Source organism: Tigriopus californicus, chromosome 12 (assembly GCF_007210705.1).
Source record: "Tigriopus californicus strain San Diego chromosome 12, Tcal_SD_v2.1, whole genome shotgun sequence".
Classification (NCBI taxonomy): Eukaryota; Metazoa; Arthropoda; class Copepoda; order Harpacticoida; family Harpacticidae; genus Tigriopus; species Tigriopus californicus.
Genome location: NC_081451.1, coordinates 14,214,876 through 14,234,830, shown reverse-complemented (window position 1 = coordinate 14,234,830; position 19,955 = coordinate 14,214,876). Strand labels below are relative to the sequence as shown.

Genomic DNA, 19,955 nt, shown 5'->3' with positions numbered 1-19,955 from the left:
CTTGGGTAGTTGGCTCAAAACAATTTGCACGTTTCACACATCCTTATTAATGACACTTCCTTGTAAAATACAGCTTGCGTTAGACTGTGCTAGCGCTTGGGAAGCCTACAATCTTGAGCAATATTTACACCCATTCAAATGTGTCGCGTGTTTAACAAACGTCAGAAATTAAAATCAAGTGCAGCTATGGAGTTTCAGAATATGAGTCCACGATGTAGGATTGGGGTAAGTTTGAAAATTAGAAGCTTGTTTGAAGTGGAGCGGTCTAAATCTAGCTTTCATCTGTTAGTACTCACTGAACTCAAAAATTGGCCACTCAATCCACGTTCACTCTCAGATCAATTGTTTTCCTGACTTTATTCCTTTTAAAATGAAAAACAACGCAAAATGAGCGTTTAAAGTGAATTTAATTTCATTCAATCTGTTGCGTCTATCATCGGAATGGAACACTGATCAAATCTGCCTAACAACCAATGCTTGTTGCAGAAGGAATGTAGTCAGGCAATCCAAAGGCCCACCGTGCAAAATGCAGTGAGTCTTCCCGAACAGTCCATGAGGTACCATCAAAAACCTCGACGCTTCCAATCAAGGAATCACGGTAACCTCCAATGACAGCCACTTGTCCATCTACCCAGGTCATCTTGTGGCCCATCTTTTCCTCAAACAAGTCACTCAAGACAGTCCAGGTTCTTGTAGTGTACGAAAAGAATAAGGTTTGCTTAACATGATTCTGAAAGAAAGCGAGACATTATGTTTGAATTTCATTGAGCGAACACATTATGCCCAATGAGGCGAGTACCCTAGTTCTAAAAACAGCAACCGTTGTGTTTCTCTTAATGGCCCAGACATGACTCAACACCATGAAAAGTCAAGAAATTATGCACCCATGCACTTGGTACCGATTTTAGGCTCGACCTTTCATGCTACTGAGTTATCTTTGGGCCACTGTGGCAAAATAGTTAAATAGATCATATCATCATTTCAAAGTAAGGGTTCACTGAGCTCCTAAATTTCGTGAACTATATTTTTTTGGAAATATTGGCTTCTATAATGTTTTTAGGCATGTAGAAGTTCTTGAGGGCTAGAACTCCATAATGCAATGAAATCAAAGTCGTTTTTGTTGATTTTCTGAGCTAGAAATATGCCAGAATGTGTTTGGATATTTCTTGGGAAACATGTCAAGGCTTTTTCGCCGTTGTGTTGGGTTTTGTTAATCATTCGGTTGCCAAGTTTTAATACCAAGTAATACCGCAATCCAAGCCATGGCCAGATTCTTGCATTTTTATTTGGAGCAATACCATCCATGGTGATGGATACGAGGGCAATGCATGTGAAACACTTTAGGAGATTTGAATCAGTTGGAAAGTATTATTCTAGGCCAAAATGATCTCGAAGAAAGGCGAGATCATGTGCTTGCTCTATCCACGTTTAATAAATATAACTTAGACCATATCAATGTTCCGCTATTGAATGATGGATACCACGATTTGTAAGTCCACGGATGCCTAATACCATGCCTACCATCCCCAAAATCAACCTCATCGTTGATCCCCCGGTGAACTTTGTGACTAGCCACATGGAATTACACGCCAAGGTAGGTCATGAAACGCTCTAATCTCAATTTCACAAGACCTTGGAGCGAAATGTCGTCAATGAGAGTTCAAGACCGCCCCATAATAATCATCTCTTGCGAAGTGCCCTGGATTATTATTATAATAATAATAGGTCCATGGCTATAACTACAAATATCTGAGGTTGCGTGCACTCTGTTGGCAAGTGTCGTTAGCCTACATTTCAATACAGAGAAGGTAACAGCAAACCAAAATGCAACCATGGACTTCCATAGATATGGGCTGAGAACGGAGACCAAAATTTTGTATCTCCTAAACCGTTCATCTTATTCCAAATAAACAATTTATGCAACCAAAAAATCTGGTTGAATAGATGACCTTTCCCAAATTTGAACCCAAACCTATGCTTGTTGAATTCAGGAGGCACGGCCAAAGTTATGCACTAAACAGTACATAAAGTTCGAATTTTGGGCCTGCTCTTGGTCAGTTACATAACCTTTTGACAACATAACTTTGAAACGATCCACTTTACAAGTAAACGGTATAGAGATGACCTACCTTTATTTAAGGAGATCTACGTTTCTTATTTTATAACTATTACTTCAATTTCCCAAAGAATTGATATTGATTTTCAATATCACAAAAATGAAAGATTATTTTTCTACCGTTGGAACCAAGATCACAAACACTTTTATCAAAGATCAATTCATACCTATGTAATGTCCTTTGAGATGTATTCTCGCAAATAAACTTTTCCTGCATGGTCTCGCAATAGCTAAAAATGCTAAATAATGTGACTTAAAACACACTAAAGGTGAACTCTTTGAAAATGGGTTTTACAATCATCAAGAGTACATTTCGTTACGCATTCACTTGAATTCTGAAACAATACAACAGACTAAGTCATAGATTTGGTCATTTCTTGAAAACTTGGTAAAACTGATTGAAAATAGCTTTTTTAAGACTTCATTGATATTTTTTATGAAATTTTTAGTGAGCGCCCAACTAAATGTCCTTTGAACAATTGTAAATTAAATTTTAAAAATCCGCTTCCTTGAGGGTTTTAGATATGGTTGTATAGGGTTTTAAGTTAATTTGAAATTGTGAACGAAAAGAAAAATAATCTTTTATTTTCGTGATAATGAAAATTGATATTAGTTCTTTGACAGATTGCATGATGGATTGCTAAATATCTACCTGTAACATGCCATGAACCCAGTTTCTTTACTGGACATCATGTGACCTGGGTCACAAGCTCTACATAAGATTTTGATATAATTAGACAAAAATAAATCAAACACTTTATAATTCACAGGAGAAATGGCTTAATCGGCCCTCTACTTGTGTGGGGTCCGTTTATTGTAAATACATAATTAAAGAGTATTTGACACGGGGAAGGGTAAAGAAGTGTCCAGAATTGACAAGAGGTACTGAAAGGAGCCAGGTTAGATAAAATAGGTAGATGGCCAGATTATAACTTATCAATTTAGTGTCAACAAGCGCCCTCTTAAGTGGAAAACTTAAGCCGTATTTCGCGTGGCGTAGGAAGCCTATCTAGTACAACACTAGAACGTGACAATATCATCTCCGAACAAGGCCTTAAACCTGGTTGTAGCTCCAAAGTTCAGGCCCTCTACTTGACGAGGTTTGCAATCTTGATTTCTTTTCAAGCAATCATTGAAAAGAATTTCCACTTACCTGACAAGCCTCTGTGCATCCTCCAGTCATGAGCATTCCCTTTTCCCCGTTCAGTTCATAGTTAATGCAATCATGGGCCGCTCTGCCAAAGGGCAATGCCTCGGCCGACTCCCATACGCCAGTGGTGATGTCCAGGATGTCCACTAAATCTCGATAATCCTGGGCATATTCATTGCCACCTGTAGTGATCAAAGCCACATCATTTGTGTCGTAATACATTAATCGCTTATCAAGACAAAAATGGAGATATAGTACTTGAACAAACCAATCATGGAGTCAAACCCATGTTACTCAAGACACCTATTCCTTAATGAGTTGATTAAATTTGCACAAAAACACACGCATTATTTCCTCAAAGTGTCTGAAAACCCAATTTGGGGCAAGCACCTACTTGAGTAAGGCAAGCCCCGGACAATTTCTTAATTTTTTCCCGGGAATTTTTATTGTAGATCCCTAATGAAACATTCTGGCAATTTGCTTTCTTGGAGATTTTGATTCAATAAAGAATTTGAAAGCATCAACAATATCAGTGACAATGTAAAATGTCCCTAATCGTGAACTTCTTGCTGTTTAGGGAAAAAGTATGTAGTATCCTTGAAGTACACCTTCAATGGTGTTTGGAATGATCGTTTACTTTGCAAACTGGAGCCAGTTGTCAAACCTCCCGCGTTCCTGGCATTGATGGTCTCTACGCCCAATATCTTAGATGAGTTTGAGCGTAGTGATTGTCATAGTTTCAAATTGAGTTGATCAACAACTCCAAAACAAAAAAGAAGGCATTTGTTGACCTGTAATCTGGTTGATACGTTGGACCGGTAATGTATAGCCCCAAGTTTGGTTTTTGATCCCTTAAGTTATGACTAGGCGCGACCAAAACTTGCAGATGGACATGGTCTTTTTGACAGACAGCAGCTTTGCATAAAGAAAATACCTGAGTTTTACAAAAATGAAATTTAATTGCCAAAAGATAGACACCAACACGATTCGGAAGGCTTTAGTGGCTATAGGATATTCTATCATAAAAAATTCTTATACAAGAATATGTTTATCCATTATAAGAGACGGGAGAATATTGTGCCTTGTTCACGCTCCCACTTACCCTGAACGGTTAGACCAGCATTATACTTAATCAAGAACAATCACCAAAACACTTCTCTTCATTTTGCTTCTCTTCAATGAGTGTATTGAAAAAACACGTAAGAAACGTAGTCATCGTAACACAACAGGCTTTGAGGCCGAACACGGGCAAGATTCTTACCGGCAATGATGATGTGAGTATCATCCATGGGAAGAGCGCACAAGTTGAAGAGTTTTCGTGGTAAAGTCCAATCAGTCATGACCTCCCAGGTCTTAGAAACCGGATCATACCGCTCAACCTCGTCCAGCCAACCAGCTCGGTCGTTATAGCCTCCCAAAACAACCATTTGATCCCCCATAACAAAGCTTGAGGCATATTCTCTGGCCTTCAACAACGACGCTTGCTATAATGAACAAACACTCAATGAGAGTATAAGTTACTTATGTAAGCAAAATCCTGTAAACAGAAAACAGTGCCCATGGTGTCTGCATGACATCATGGAAGCAGTTTCAATTGTCTTCAAGGTGACAAGAGATCACGATAACATGGGTTTGGTGTCTCTTTTCTCAAAAAGTCCCGCGATTTAAGAATGAAGCTTTGAGTTAAAGACAGTGGCGGGTAGAATCCAAACAGGTAAGTAGGGCAGGGCGTTCAAAGAGAAAAGAAGCCAAAAAAGAAGGCAGGAAGTCTGCCCTAACCTTTTCTCCAGCGAACCATCATGTCTGAATCAGTACATAAATCCATGAGAAAAATCCTTAAATTGTGGAATACACCAATTGCAATGGTCTAATGATTAAACAAGTGAAAGCATATGCTAGATTATCCATTCCTTGCTAACTCTGAATTTAAGGTTTATTTACGCACTTCTTTATTTGTTTGCCACATTGTTTCGAAATGATGGCACATTTACCATAATCTTGAAAGAGCCACTTTTCAAGCAACCAGCCATTTAAATCTGCGTTAAAAGTATGTCACAACTTAATGACACAAAATCAGTGTGGAACTGCACAAAATGAAGCTTTTTAATTTTGAACTCATCAATCCAGGACATATATATTTTTGACATTCATGATTTGTTTCATTACCTTCTCCCAGCTGCCTCCTGAGATCGGAATGGAATAGCAATCAGCTCGGAAGTTGAGGTCAGAGCCACCGCAAAGCCAAATTTCATTGTCCATCACCTCGGACACCCAACCTTCAATAGATCCGCTTGGTGCTCCAGGAATTGGAGCATCACAAATCGCATCACCAGTGATCACCTCAATATTGATGCTTCCCCCAAAGCCACCAATTACCAAACCTGACACGAAAGCAGTTTATGATCCTCACATTTTCTGTACAACGACTGTAGTGGAAGCCTGCAAGATTTACCTGTGCCATCCGTGGGGTTTTGAGCCCTAGTCAAAGTGGCACACAAGGCCAAAATTATCGAGATCCCTTTAAAAGACATCATTCTCGTTGTATGAACTTTGGAGAACTCTTCCTGACCTTGTTTGAACTTGATGACTAAACTTTTACGTTAATGGGGAATTAGATAAGTGAAATCTTGATCGGCCTAGAGTGTCCTCATGCTGTTGGGAGATGTTAGTGCCCGGATATTATGATTTGAAAAATAACTGCCAATAATAGAACTAATAGAAATATTTCGCTTTCGCGTTTGAAGTGTATCTTTGAGATCAAGTTGGACAATTTTGAATGATATGAAAGATTTTTATACATATGTATGTGAGACTGAAACGCTCTGTTTTTTACTACTTTGGAAAAGGATGTGCAACCGTTCAAAATGATTATAAATCATAATGAATCAAACATACCAAAACCGATTTATTGATAGTTATTGAGACCTTGACTTTTTGAGTAAACCAGTCTATGGAAAGAAATATACCACATTTTTGCATTAACGAAAATCACTCAAATGTTTGTCCTGCAAAGATTAAATCAAACTTACATCAAATGTCAATAGAGTTTACTTGGAGTTCCACTTCTCAGAATTGGTGTGATGATAATATTCATCGGTGATTTCTTGGATTTCCACATGAAAATCACATTGCACGAAAATGATCGACACTTGAAAAGACAACTCTCCTCAAGGGTTGATAAATAAATAATTATCATTTCCATTCATCACATGAATGGCATGTTTCAGTTTCGTTGAGGTTTGTTTTTCTGATGATTATATCATTCGAAATTCCAGCTCATGCATAAAAAAGATCACTAGTTTTGAAACAGGTGTGATTTTGAACCCCCATTTCTCGAAATCGGTGCTACTCGTATTTGTGCTAATCGCACTTGAACTAAAGTTTTGAGGGTAAACATGACAAAGGACTAAGGAATGATTCAGTGTGCTTAGTTCATTTAATCTAAGGGAGGTGTTCATAGTCATCTAACATTGTCATCTAACAGCCAATGCTGCTTCCAGATGGAATGTAGTCGGGCAAGCCAAAGGCCCATCGTGCAAATGTGAGTGAGTCTGAACGGACAGTCCATTCGATGCCATCAAAAACCTCGACGTTTCCAATCAAGGAATCACGGTAACCACCTATAACAGCCACTTGCCCATCCAACCAAGTCATTTTGTGGCCCATCTTTTTCTCGTTCAACTCAGCCAAGATTGTCCAGCTTCGGTCAGTGTAGGAAAAGAACAATGTCTCATTTGCATGGTTCTGCAACACGAAATAATGTTAATAGTAAAGCGACCGATAGAGCTTTAGGGGAGAAATATCTAAGCGTCAGTCACTTCAAAAAGGTTGCATATTAAAAGAAGAAAACAATCAAGCTTTACATTCAATGCAGGTCTCCTCCGAACAGTTCTCGGAAATATGTTTTACAAAAAAAATCACATGACAGGCTGAAAAAGAGGTGTAGATCGATAAGGTGTTCAAGTATCAAAAACTGACTTTTTTTCTCTTTTGCAGACAGGTTTTCGGTCTATCCCAGGCAAAGCTATCTGCAAACCAACCCTAAGACAATAACTTTTTCAGTTGAAACTTCATGAATATAGCATAGCACCTTTGTAATACAAATTGTCCACCGACTATTATTACACTAGAACACATTAGTAAGATATCTGGACAAGAGACATCATTTTGACATGAGCATATTGAAATTGACGTTTCAGAGAGGCCAAGGATGAGAAATCATTAAAAGGCTGTTTTGGCCAGGTGGCAGAAAATGGTGGCAGAAAGTGGCAGAAATTCCTTCAAAATCGATTTTCCTTACTTGACAGAGCCACTGACTAACCTGACAAGCATCTGTGCATCCCCCCGTCATGAGCAGTCCTTTTTCCCCCTCCAATTCGTAGTTGATACAATCATGGGCAGCTCTACCAAAGGGCAATGGCTCGGCCGACTCCCACACGCCAGTGGTGATGTCCAGAATGTCCACCAAATCTCGGTAGGCCTGGTCATACTCATTACCGCCTGAAATGGTCAAAACGGCGTCAACTTAACGGTCAAGTACTGGAGGACTTGGGGGGGGTCATTAAGATATGTAGTACGAGTATGGATGTAGTGAAAATTTTAATGATACAGAAATGATGCTTTTATTTTGGAGGCCGTTGCACCATGCGTGGTACAATCATGAGCAGAGAAACAGAGATCGTGATTGAAACAAACACATGCAAATACTTCTTTTTGTTTAAAAACCTTACACCGGTGAGTTTTCCCCGGCATTGGGAACAGTAACATATATATTGTAATTCGTTCTTAAAAATAACTTAAAAAACTGTTTTGATGTTATGAAAAACAAGTCACATAAAAGCTTTGAAAGTTTTGCCAAAATATTTGGTTTCACAAAGAACCAAACAAATAGAATAGATGTGATACAATAGAATTCACCCTTCTTATAATCCAGTCACATTTTTGCGTGACTGTAGTCACGGACTTCTAGAAATGTGGACTGCGAACGAGCTTCCCGGCAACTTGGCCTGCTTTTGGTCACAGCCACTCTGAGCCACTTTTCGAATCAAAGTAATATAATAAGAAACGTAGATCTCCTCAATTAACGGTAGGTCAATCTTATATCATTTACATGCAAAGTCGATCGTTTCAAAGTTATGTTGTCAAAAGCTTATGTAGCTGACCAAGGGCAGGCCGAAAATTCAAATTTTATGTAGTGTTTACTACATAACTTTGAACATATCTCCTGAGTTCCCTAAGCATAGGCTGGGGCTCAAACTTGGCTGAGTTCATCTATTCAACAAGACCTTGTAGTCATATGAAGTGCTAATTTGGAATAAGATGAGCGGTTTAGGAGATGCGATATTTTTGCTTCCGTTTGCAGTCCATGTTTCTAGAAGTCTGTGCTATAGTGTATTTGTAGTGTATTACTTCTTGTTCAGTGATCTGGTTCTTGTCAGAGCTCAAATTCACAAGAAATGGGTTGGACCGGTCAGGTTGCTCAAAGGTTTTCTTTGTAGGGGAATTCAATTTTCCGGCTAGCGTTGTAGAGCGGGAGGTTAGTCCTGATGGGTACATTCCCATTTTGAAATCGACTTCTCAGTCGTTCGAAAAGCTGGACGAGTTTGCGATCTTGCGCAATTTCTCCCAGCATGTTGGTGTAGCCACTAGAGAGAATAGCGTTCTCGACTTGTGCTTTTCCAATGACCCTGATCTGATACAGTAGGGCTAATCAAGTAAACGCGTTCATGGACAACTGACGTTATTCCATGGAGTAAAATCAAAGACAACATGTCCAGCCACACTGCGCTGTGCATGCATTGGATTTTGACATTTTGACATTTTACATGCTTGTCTAGGCAATTAGCATTGTGGTATTGAGCCAATTTGATAGTGCGTGCTATGATATAAACATGCTTATTTAGTAGGGTTTTGTAACACAACTCGCTCTAAAGCATTCGATTTTTCAAAATTCAATGGGCGAATGGTGGGAGTTGACTGTGATGTTTGTCTTAGTTCTCTCACCCCAAAATGCCCAAAATCAGGGTGCCAGACCACATTTTTCCTTGAATTTCCTTTTCTTGACATCCCCTGTATGTCCATGTGACGCCTAGCAATCGGTCAGATCATCATGTTCTCGAGATGTGGTCGGCCATTGCTCAAAAGCAGTTGTGCTCGAGAGAAAGACCGGCCATTAGTTTAGACTCAAATCTCAATTGTTCACCATGAGAGGCATCAAGTGGAAACGTCTTTTGATTGACAAACACCCTTCTTTGAACAAAAATGAGCTGCCCGGCCTCAAGCCTTCATTTAACTCTAAATCATTCCAAACAAAAGAGCACAAAGCAGGGCTCGTAAATGTATTCTTAAATTTATTGCCAATAAGGGCCCTTATTTGCAACGTCACACGGCGAAGAGAAAACAGGAAGAGGTACAGTAGATTGCTACATAAACTGCTCTTGCCTTGCCTTGAACGCAATTTCTTTTCCGGGCATGATGTGACCCGAGGCACTAATTGAAAATGAGATTTTGATAGAATTAGTCAAAAACAGCACAAACGTATTATAATTCAATAACAAGGAATTGGCCCAATCGGCCCTTTATCTGGTAGAGGCTGGATGACAAAGCGCCCTCTGGAGTGCAGAACGTAAAACATATTTCGTGCAGCGTAAGGGGGCTATACATCAAGCGAAAATCGAAGAAAAATTAAAGCTGGATTCTTGGATATGGTCGTCTACTCTCCTATCGTCTCACCCGTCTCACCACGGTGGTCAAAATGCCTTGTCAAGTATTGAGAGAAATACGCAAATCCATCTTAACAGTCTTCTACCTCGCAAAAACCATAACAAGTTATTTTGACCTTATTGTTTTATTGAATTATGGCTCAAATTTAACGCTCGTATGGAGAAAAGCTACCAAGATTTGTTTGAATACTTAGGATGGACTTCAAAAAGCCTTTTGAACCACTGTGGCAGTCGTCTCAATGGTGAGACGAGAGGGGTATGCTGATCATCGAAGAATCCAGCTTAAGTAGCATTGGCAAAGAGAAACTGCATAATTTTGAATTTGCTTGCATGCAGGTTTTTAATCTAAGAACACTGTTCGAGTCTGCTGAAGCTTGACCGATTTTTTGAGTCTTTCGGTTCTTGGATAGTCATGACCAAGGTCAAAAATGATTATCATTTAAGGTATAGATGGGATCACTTTGATTTGGCACAGAGAAAACTATCAAATTAATGCTGTGAGGCGATGCTATAGAAAAGGAATATATAACCATTTAACTTGTAAAAGGTCCGTCGTTCGAATCAAAATAATGAAAAGGTTGATATTTTTCCGTTCATCTTCAATTGCATTATGGAAAATTAGCCATCAGGAAGGTGAAAGTCGTAATATCAAAGTCTTTATCGACCTAACATGGCCCATACCTGCAATGATGATGTGAGTATCATCCATGGGAAGAGCGCACAAGTTGAAGAGTTTTCGTGGTAAAGTCCAATCAGTCATGACCTCCCAGGTCTTAGAAACCGGATCATACCGCTCAACCTCATCAAGCCAACCATTGCGGTCGTTGTAACCACCCAAGATGACCATTTGATCCCCCATAACAAAGCTTGAGGCATATTCTCTGGCTTTTTGCAACGAGGCTTGCTAGAATGATAAAAACGCATGAAGTTGCCCTGCCACGTTTGGAAATGACGTCCTAAGAAAAGGCCATGACATTTTTTTTTCATAGATGAAGCTCGTGAGATATTTGAAACTCGGTATTAATAACTTAAGAAACGATCCATTTCATATTTTCAACTATTTTGCTTTAAAAACGTGAGCATTTCGTTAAACTGTAGTACACATTCTTCGGTGTTCCAATATCGATACTGTTATTGATGAGAAAAAAACTTAATGATTGGTATATGCCTACTTTTTAAAATTGTTTTTCTTTACCATCAAGAACAGATTTGACAAGGGCAAGAAGGTATTTTCAAGGTTACTCTTCCAATGGGTTTGAAAGATCACCAATCAAAAAAATTAAAACGAAAGGCTGTAAGAGTACATCTAGTTACCTCCTTCCAGTTGCCTCCTGAGATCGGAATGGAGTAGCACTCAGCTCGGAAGTTGAGGTCAGAGCCACCGCAAAGCCAAATCTCATTGTCCATCACTTCGGACACCCAGCCTTCAATGTTTCCTGTGGGTGCTTCAGGAATTGGAGCTTGGCAAATGGCATCAGCCGTGATAGCCTCAATGGTGATGCCTCCACCAAAACCACCGATAACCAAACCTTACGCAGATGTCTTGGATCAATCTTAATGTTATTGTAGAGCGGTTTGAGTCTTTAATACCCTTACCTACGCCATCGGTAGGATTTTCAGCGCAAACCAAAGTGACACACAAGGCCAAAATTGCGGACGATTTCAGACACGTCATTCTCATTGCAAGGAGTTTGAGGTATGTTTCGAACTCGATGTTTGATCCCAAAGGTTTACTTTACTTCAACGCTATGATTCATTAGATAAGTGAAATCTTGAACTAACTCTTTACTTTTGATAGGCCTTCCCAATGCATTTGATTAGAGGTTGACCAAACAGACCTCTAACCCATCGGGTTTGAAGTTGCATTAAATTCCTCGCGCAATTCCAAAATTCTCAATTGTACCAAAAGATGTCGAATTCGGTTATCTCTATGTTTACGAAAGATTCCTTCATGTTTACCTTGAATACAATGTTTCCATTTTGGGATCAAATTTGTCCAAATATTTCATAAATATGCTTCACACGTCCTGTTCTAAGAATTTTGATATTTGTTCCCTTTTAAAATGAAGTCGATACGTAGCGATGATTGGCTTAGCATATCTTTGGACTTTAAAACTACACAAAGACATCACACTGCTATTTCCCAACTACTATCAGGAAAATATGTTGCTAGATTGGCTATAGTATTTCATTTTGGGCATTCTTCTAGTTGAATGGTAGATGGTGGAAGTAAGGCCACCATTGAGACAGATCAATTGAAAAAGGAAAGTAGAGTTGTTCAAGAGGTGAGGTCGAATCCGAAGGCGTTTTTCTCTTATGCAAACTCTAAGAGAAAGATCAAACACCCTGTAGGGCCTTTTGAGGTCGATGGGAAAGCCATAGACAATATACACGGGACTATGGCCAACCATACTTGGAGATCATCTCTCTGGTATGTTTTCCACTCCAAAGAGTTCAGGAGCAACAGACCATTTCTCTATTGATGATGTTGTTGAGATTCGCAAGGGTTGTCAAGTTGAGCGTTTAGATGATCTTATAGTCACAGATCAAGATGCTTTAAGAGGCCATCAGGGATTTGAGACTCTCGAGCTCCCTGGCCCTAATGGGGTGACATCTCAGTTTCTGATGAGATGCTCACAGGTTCTTGCTCCTGTTTTCTCGTACTTGATGCGTTGCATCTTGGACCAGGGCAAGTTCTCCTCTTCTCTGAAGGTAGCTCATGTTGTTCCAATTTTCAAAGGGGGAGATAAGTCACTCCCCAGTAACTACAGGCCAATTTCTCTCACTTCGAATATTGCGAAGGTGTTTGAGAAGATCACGAAGTTCAAACTTGTTGAATTTCCTGATATCCATGAAGTCCTTCCTCCTAGCCAGCACGGGTTCTGAGCACATTTTAGCACGGTTACCCAAATGATTGAGCATAGTATAGAACAGGTTACTGAGGACTAGAGAGTCATGAATCAGTTGATGTAGTTTATCTTGACTTTGCCAAGGCCTTTGACAAGGTAGATCATGGGCTTTTAGTTAACAGGCTCCATGAAATTGGGATCCAAGGCAGGGTTCTCAATTGGTTAAAAAGTTTCATTTCTGGTAGGAAGCAATTGGTTAAGGTTGAGGGATCCCTTAGTGACATACATGATGTCAAGTCAGGTGTTCCCAGGGTTCGATCTTAGGGCCCCTCTTGTTTATAATATTCGTTGCCCCGCTTCAAAAGCTTAGTATCACTGCCAGTCTCTTCTTCTTATGCTGACGATACAAAGTTAGTTTCTGGTAGGAATGGCCAAGATTCCAGTAGCCTTGCAAAGGACTTAAATCGAATCTACTCTTGGGTAACTGAGAGTAATATGGCCCTGAACGGAATGAAATTCCGCTCAATGACATTTGGTCAACTCCTTTAAATACTCCACTCGTAGATAATGGAGGTAAAGATATTGAGCAGGTCTCATCTATGAAAGATCTAGGTGTAGTCCTCCAAAATAATGGAAAGTTCGATGAGCATATCCAGCTGAAGGTGGGTAAGGCTTTTCAAATGTGTGGTTGGATATATCGCACGTTTAAGTCCAGAGATAGTATCACGATGTTAAACCTGTACAAGTCGATTGTTCAGCCGCATCTTGAATATGCCTCGCCCATTTGGGTTCCAATGAGTTTAGCAGGTTCTCAAAAGGTCGAGCAGGTCCAAAGATATTGCACCAGAAATAAAGAACGTAAGAGAGATCTAGTAGCGGTAAGGATGGCCACAAAAAAGAATAATTAGCAATTTTATTTTGAAATTATACACATAGATTTTGCCGACGGTTTATGTACTACGTAAAAACCTCCTTGATTTTTAAACTTTTTGGGGTTCAAATTCTGGGCCTGGAATTCAGTATGGCAGAATCTCATATACGGTATATATTATTGGATATGAAAAATAAGAATAGCCCTTGGAGCCTTCCAGAACGTGTCAGTGTTTAGCATTGGTCAGGATTATTTGCAATTATTCGTGAGTTTTCTAAGAAATGTGGTGGATAAAAACTATATTTATCTGCAAGTTTTGGCAAGGCCTACTTGATTGTGCTTGAGCAAATTGATGACATATTAGTTGATGTCAAACAAGGACAACATGCTGGAGAACTATTTGGGGTTAGTTGGTCCCGAATAAGACACGGATCACAGCTTCAATTGCAATTGCCAAAAAGGTGATTCGTTACAGGCCAAAAAAAATGTTATGGCGTTACAAGTCAAAATTGTTTTTTCCTTTTTATTACTAACAGTTCAAGTATTTTTCCTCAACAAGAATAAATTCTTTGCTTGTTCAATGGACATAAATTTGATTCAAGTAGTACTTAAGATCTAAAGTTGTCATGCCAACACTCATATTGCATTGACATTGTTTGTTTGCTTAGTCTTGGAGTCATGTGGACCGCCATTACTTAGGACTTTATCACTCACATTCTTGGCTACGTTCGTTTGGCAAAATTAATGAATTTCATAAAATAACAAAATCATTTCATTCTAATTAAATATATGGGGATAAAACGCTCCGTATTTTTGTGAAATATGGAATTAAAAGGCGAAAGAGATAATAGAGGTAAAAACATTGAGCAAATCTCATCTATCAAGGATTTAGGTGTAGTCTTCCAGAATAATGGAAAGTTCGATGAGCATATCCAGTTGAAAGTTGGTAAGGCTTTTCAAACTTGTGGTTGGATATATCGCACGTTTAAATCCAGAGATGGCATCACGATGTTAACTCTGTACAAGTCTTTTGTCTTGCCACATCTTGAATATGCTTCACCCATTTGGGCTCCAATGAGTCCAGCAGGTTTGCAAAAGGTGGAACAAGTCCAAAGATGTTTCACTAGGATCATCACAGGAATGAGAGAGCTCTCGTATTGGTAGAGACTAGAAAGGTTGGGATTGTACAGTATTCACAAAAAGGTACGAAAGGGATCTGATACTGTTCGTCTTCAAAAACATCCATGAGCTTTGTCCCATGGATGGAGATTTAGGGTCAATTCTAGTGACCGTAGAGGTTTAATGTGCGTTTTGATAGTACCTTCAAGTCCTCGAGAATCGAACAATGAAGTCCACTTCTGTTCTTTCTCGGGCTCCTTCATTGTTTAATTTGCTCCCTTCAAATTTGCGTAAGTCGCATGTAGGGGTTGATCCAGTAACAGGATTTCAGTCAGATTTGGACAAGTTTTTGACTAAAATTCCTGATCAGCCTTATATTCAAGGACTAACCAGATTTGCCAAACTCTAATTCGTTGGTCGATCAAATAATAGATATATAAATAAAAGTTGAGTAAATAGAACAAATATCTCGTCTTGAATAATCTTCGCTAAACGAAAGACAAACCTTATTGATCTGGAAGCATCTTTCAAAGCAGACTTGGACAATTTTTTAGATAGCATTCCAGATCAACCCTACATTCAAGGACTAGCTCGGTCTGCCAACTCAAATTCGTTGGTAGATCAAATATCATATGAAGATTGAAGGGTAATAAATGGACGAACTATAACCTTTCATTTTAATAGTACTGGGGATTGCATTCCCTGTAACGGTTAGAAAAGTCCAAAAAACAAACCAAAAAATATAATTCTACTTTTACTGTTATTGTTCACGACTTTCACCACTGTGGAAGTTTAACCACAAATTCACCTTCCATCATACATGCTTTACCCTAGACCGCTGGATTCACCCAAATGCATACATACATGTAATAACGAAGCACAAGTTTTAGCCAGATCTTCCTTCTGTTGAATTTATGAAAAAATCAAAATTTAAATTTCTGTTAAACACCCTAAAAGCTTCAAGTTTCGTCAAGTGCCAAGAGAGAAACGAAAATCTAAATGGCGCGATTGACGAGTATTTTTGGAGGGGTCGTTACAGTTCCACCATTGAAAAATGTAATGAGACCACAGTTCCTGGAACGAATTGCAGTAATTAAGTCGCCATAGTATTGTACTTAAGGTACAAAAGCTTGCTCTTGATTAATTAAATAAGCGATAAAATTTTTCCTTTGGGGGATGGTGCTCTCATTCGCAAAAGAATCTTTGTTCGCTGAGCTAAACCTCGTCAAAAATGGAACTTTTAATCACTCTGCCACGACATTGACGACTCACTTCTACGCGAAAGATACACCCGTACAAGCTGATATTCACAGAGGTTCTAGAGCAGCCCCTCATTAATTGACTGCCACCTATTTCGCTCCAATGGGTTCACTTTTGACTTGCAAAGGTCCATGAGCGTTTCGTAATGCTAGATTTTGGATCATCATTTTGAATCAACATTTAGACTCATTTTTCGCTAAATGGGGATTAAACCAAAGAATGACAACTATTATATACATAACATCGCAAACATATAGTATATCTATCTAATGCGCCTCAATTCTTGCAATAAAGAGATTCCAAAATAAACCAGCCAAGAGATATGAGGGCAAGACAAAGAGTCACGGTGTTTCTTGAGGCCAAATAAAGCCTTTTTGACATCATCATGGTTCTAGTTCCTTTGTGTATAAGGTCAAAATGTTCTATAAAAGAATATCTGGTAGAGACTAACTCGCAAAGCGCCCTCTGAAGTGCAGAACGTGAACCATATTTCGACTTGTGTTGGAAGCCTAAGCGTGACATTCTCAGTTTATTCATATTGTCGCAAAAGATAATAATTAATGATAGCCATTAGTATGGTTAAACCTTACATCATTATCTCTTGGAAATTGAGACATGTTGTTCATTTCTCTGCATTTTCTAGCAATTTTTAGAGCTCATTTGCTTTTCTCAGGAAAAATGATTAGCTCGGGAAGTCCGGTATTCTACATGTCATTTCTGACGTAAGAAATCAGCTTCACTTGAAGTTTTGAAGTTATCTCCAATCAGAGCAAATGAGTTGATTCGCTAATGAGTTGTGCTAATTGCTATTCTGTTTCAGTACTCGTAATCTCCCAACACGCTCTAAAAGATTAGGATTTCAGAAGCAATAACGTCGGCTAAATCCCATATGTTTATTCAAGAAACTATGTTCATTACATGACTAATCAAGCGATATGCTCATCATCTTGTCCTTGTACTAAAAGCTTCCTGGTACCGTTTCGTTAGAAAAAAAATACGTTGAACTCTTGGATATGGTTAGGATTTCATTCGTCACACCATTCATGGTTTCCACTCGAGCCAGTTCATGAAAGAGCACGTGTAACCAATTAAAGCACCCAAGTCCTCAAAGAGTTACAACATGACACCCACATTCTCGTCAGCATTTGACCAAAGCACAACGATGAGTTTTGTCTTCCAGACCAAGGACTGGAATTTCTGCTAGAGGAGCGTGTCCAAGTTGATCTTTGTGATGGATTTAGGAAGGGTGGCAATTGGTTTCGAGGTTACTCGCATAATTTTTTACGGGAGGTCCAATGGGTTTTTTAGAAGGAGAGAAACCTGTCGCCATTTTAGATTCATCTGCAGCTTCTCTCCGGAGAGTTTGAAGCGTATCTTTGTTGGTTTCATAGCCTTGTAATTATGTGGGATGAAATCAGCAAAATCTTGTTGTGGCTCATATACTGACTTTTGTAGAATTGGGTGGCATATTTCAATTTATGCTTGAAAGAACTAACGAAGTCATAGTTATTTAAGGCTTAAGCTTACTCATTTTTACAATTCACAAAAGAGGAGACAGTAGATTCCAACGGTTTTATCAGTTAAGAAGAGCATTGTCCCAGCATCGAAAGTAAGGATATCTAATCTGTTTTGTAATATACAAACTCGCAAAAGCATGCAGTGACCCATTTCTCGATACACAATCTTGGAATAACGCCTCAATTTCAATACCCTCAGATACGTCGTGGACAAATGTACATGGAAAATATCTAGTTGGGCAGAAATGCTAATTAAACAACAGCTTTGTAGCCTCACAGCTCTCAACCACCCTCCCTACCACCCTTAATAGAGATGGTCTCTTATCTTTCCATTATGCTACCAACCAGAATCCTCTTCTTTCATGTGTTGAATCCCCTCCGAGCCACCGAAAATGTTCATTGGGCGATCCTTGTCCAACCAACTAGGGAGTACTCAAGTCCAGGAAGCTCTGGACGAAACCATTACGCACACAGAGGCGAAGGAGTAGGTCCATGGCTACAGTCGTCCTTCCATCTGCGCGCTCGGGACACTCTCAAAAGAGACCAAGAGAGAAATAAAGCACATCTGTCACTCCTGATCGATACGCACTTTGCGACTCCTACCATCCAATAGGCTCCAAATACCGGTGCAGACACTTTTTGTTTAAGCAGATATGAAGGTATGCGGGACAGTCTCTGTTCATAAAATGTTAGGTGGCGATTCTTGACAATGTTTATTTACTCTGATCCCCGATTCTTGCTGGTTATTTCGTGGGTTTCATGGAAGAATGTGAAATAATAGGTTGAATTGGAGAGGATGTTAAATTTCAAAATACTGATTTTTGGGCACCTTTTTGCAGTTCAAGTTGGTTCGAACAAAATCCGTGAAATGTTTTTGGTGGATGTACTATTTAAGGGATAATGCGATCTTGCCCTGTTTTAGAGTTTCATCCAGAACGTTTAACAACAAACACAGTTACTCATTCCCTTACGTACTTCCAATGGTTCAATTTTGTCGAATCGCTTAGCTTCTGGTCACTATACATGACTTTTAAACCGTATGGGATTACTCAGACATTCAAACAATGGCAATCACAAACGTAATTGTACCTGCAAGATATGTCTGGCAAACATTGTAATAGTCCACTGAAATAGATCTCATGATAAACACAACGATAATAATATTTCATATCATACTGCTTATGAAACTACGTTGATTGAATGTAATACAGACACCATCTCACAAGGAAACAGAAGAAGAAGAGGAATCCATGTTATTATTTACATCATCGATAACCTGGCACTGTAATACAGTTTTGATAAATCTTGGGTCGTTTTATTGAGCTTAGTACTGACGTACAGATGGCTGAGGGTGGCATGTGTGCAGGGGTGGGCACCCCGCTGGGATCATTGAATATCTCTTAATACCCAAGAGAATACCGATGTTGCACCCTCAATCATCCTCCAATGTGTCTAGTCAGAAATATCAGCCGCACCAACAACAAAGCACTGAAATTCTCGCGGGTCTGTGGAGCGATCATTGATGATTTGAAACAGTCTCGAAGCTAAAAGGGTTGACATTCGACCAATATTCAGTTCAGTTGCGGGGCGGGGGAGTGGGGGGTGGGGAAAGGACGAAAATCTAGATTTTAAATTGTCCAATAATTAGCACGTGCTTCACCACAATCGAGACCAAATTGAGTGCATTGTTCAAGATTGAGCTTTTTCCTTGTCTTATCACCCTTCCCTTTACTCTGCAAGATCTTGCTCGACTGAAAGAACAGGTATTGGGTAGTCAAGGTTCCTCAATTTTAAGACATCGACACTTTTTGGGTAGAAATCGTCTTCTGAGCTCCCTCCTCACTTCTCTGCGTACTTTGTTCATAAGAACCCCTGGAGAGTGGACGAATAGGCTGAAAATCAGTAGGGATAATTTCGTTGTGTATGTCTTTGCAACTCATTATGAATTGCTCTTCGCAGGCTATTTTAAAAAAATCATATCCTTTATTCAATTTTCATGAATTATTTTTTTAAATCAAATATATTTGAGTACAGGCTAAAGCATAAGAATCGTTATGTCAATATATGAGAGCTCTTGTTTTTTTAGCAATAAGCCTTTGAAATTAGTAGTTTAATGGGTTTCGCTTTTGCATGGAAGGAAATGACTTGGAAATGTTGAAACCTTGAAGACAACCAATGAAATGTTTGGCACCAAGAAAACGGTCTAATTGCAGACATGCCTATCTTTATTCACATTGCCATTCCCTCTTTTTGGTCTCCTGTTGAACTTGACACCACACTGACTTTCAAACGCAAATGAATTTGCGCTTCTAATTTTCAATTGAGCTTATTATCAAACTTCAATAATGATT

The 19,955-nt window shown here is 39.2% G+C and overlaps 2 protein-coding genes across 2 annotated transcripts; both read right to left on the bottom strand.

The window, feature by feature from the left end:
* Window positions 1-388: 388 nt before the first annotated feature.
* On the bottom strand, window positions 389-6,128 carry LOC131891877 (influenza virus NS1A-binding protein homolog). The gene is made up of 5 exons (XM_059241553.1): window positions 5,719-6,128; window positions 5,433-5,647; window positions 4,528-4,750; window positions 3,270-3,448; window positions 389-730 (listed from the first exon to the last, which is right to left on the bottom strand). Exons 1-5 carry the CDS (start codon window positions 5,798-5,800, stop codon window positions 464-466), a joined length of 966 nt encoding a protein of 321 aa, XP_059097536.1. The 5' UTR covers window positions 5,801-6,128; the 3' UTR covers window positions 389-463.
* Window positions 6,129-6,683: 555 nt separating this feature from the next.
* Window positions 6,684-11,741, bottom strand: LOC131891875 (influenza virus NS1A-binding protein homolog). Its single transcript, XM_059241552.1, has 5 exons — window positions 11,585-11,741; window positions 11,303-11,517; window positions 10,670-10,892; window positions 7,588-7,766; window positions 6,684-7,010 (listed from the first exon to the last, which is right to left on the bottom strand). The coding sequence occupies exons 1-5, from the start codon at window positions 11,667-11,669 to the stop codon at window positions 6,744-6,746; spliced, it is 969 nt and encodes a 322-aa protein (XP_059097535.1). The 5' UTR covers window positions 11,670-11,741; the 3' UTR covers window positions 6,684-6,743.
* Between the last annotated feature and the right edge of the window lie 8,214 nt (window positions 11,742-19,955).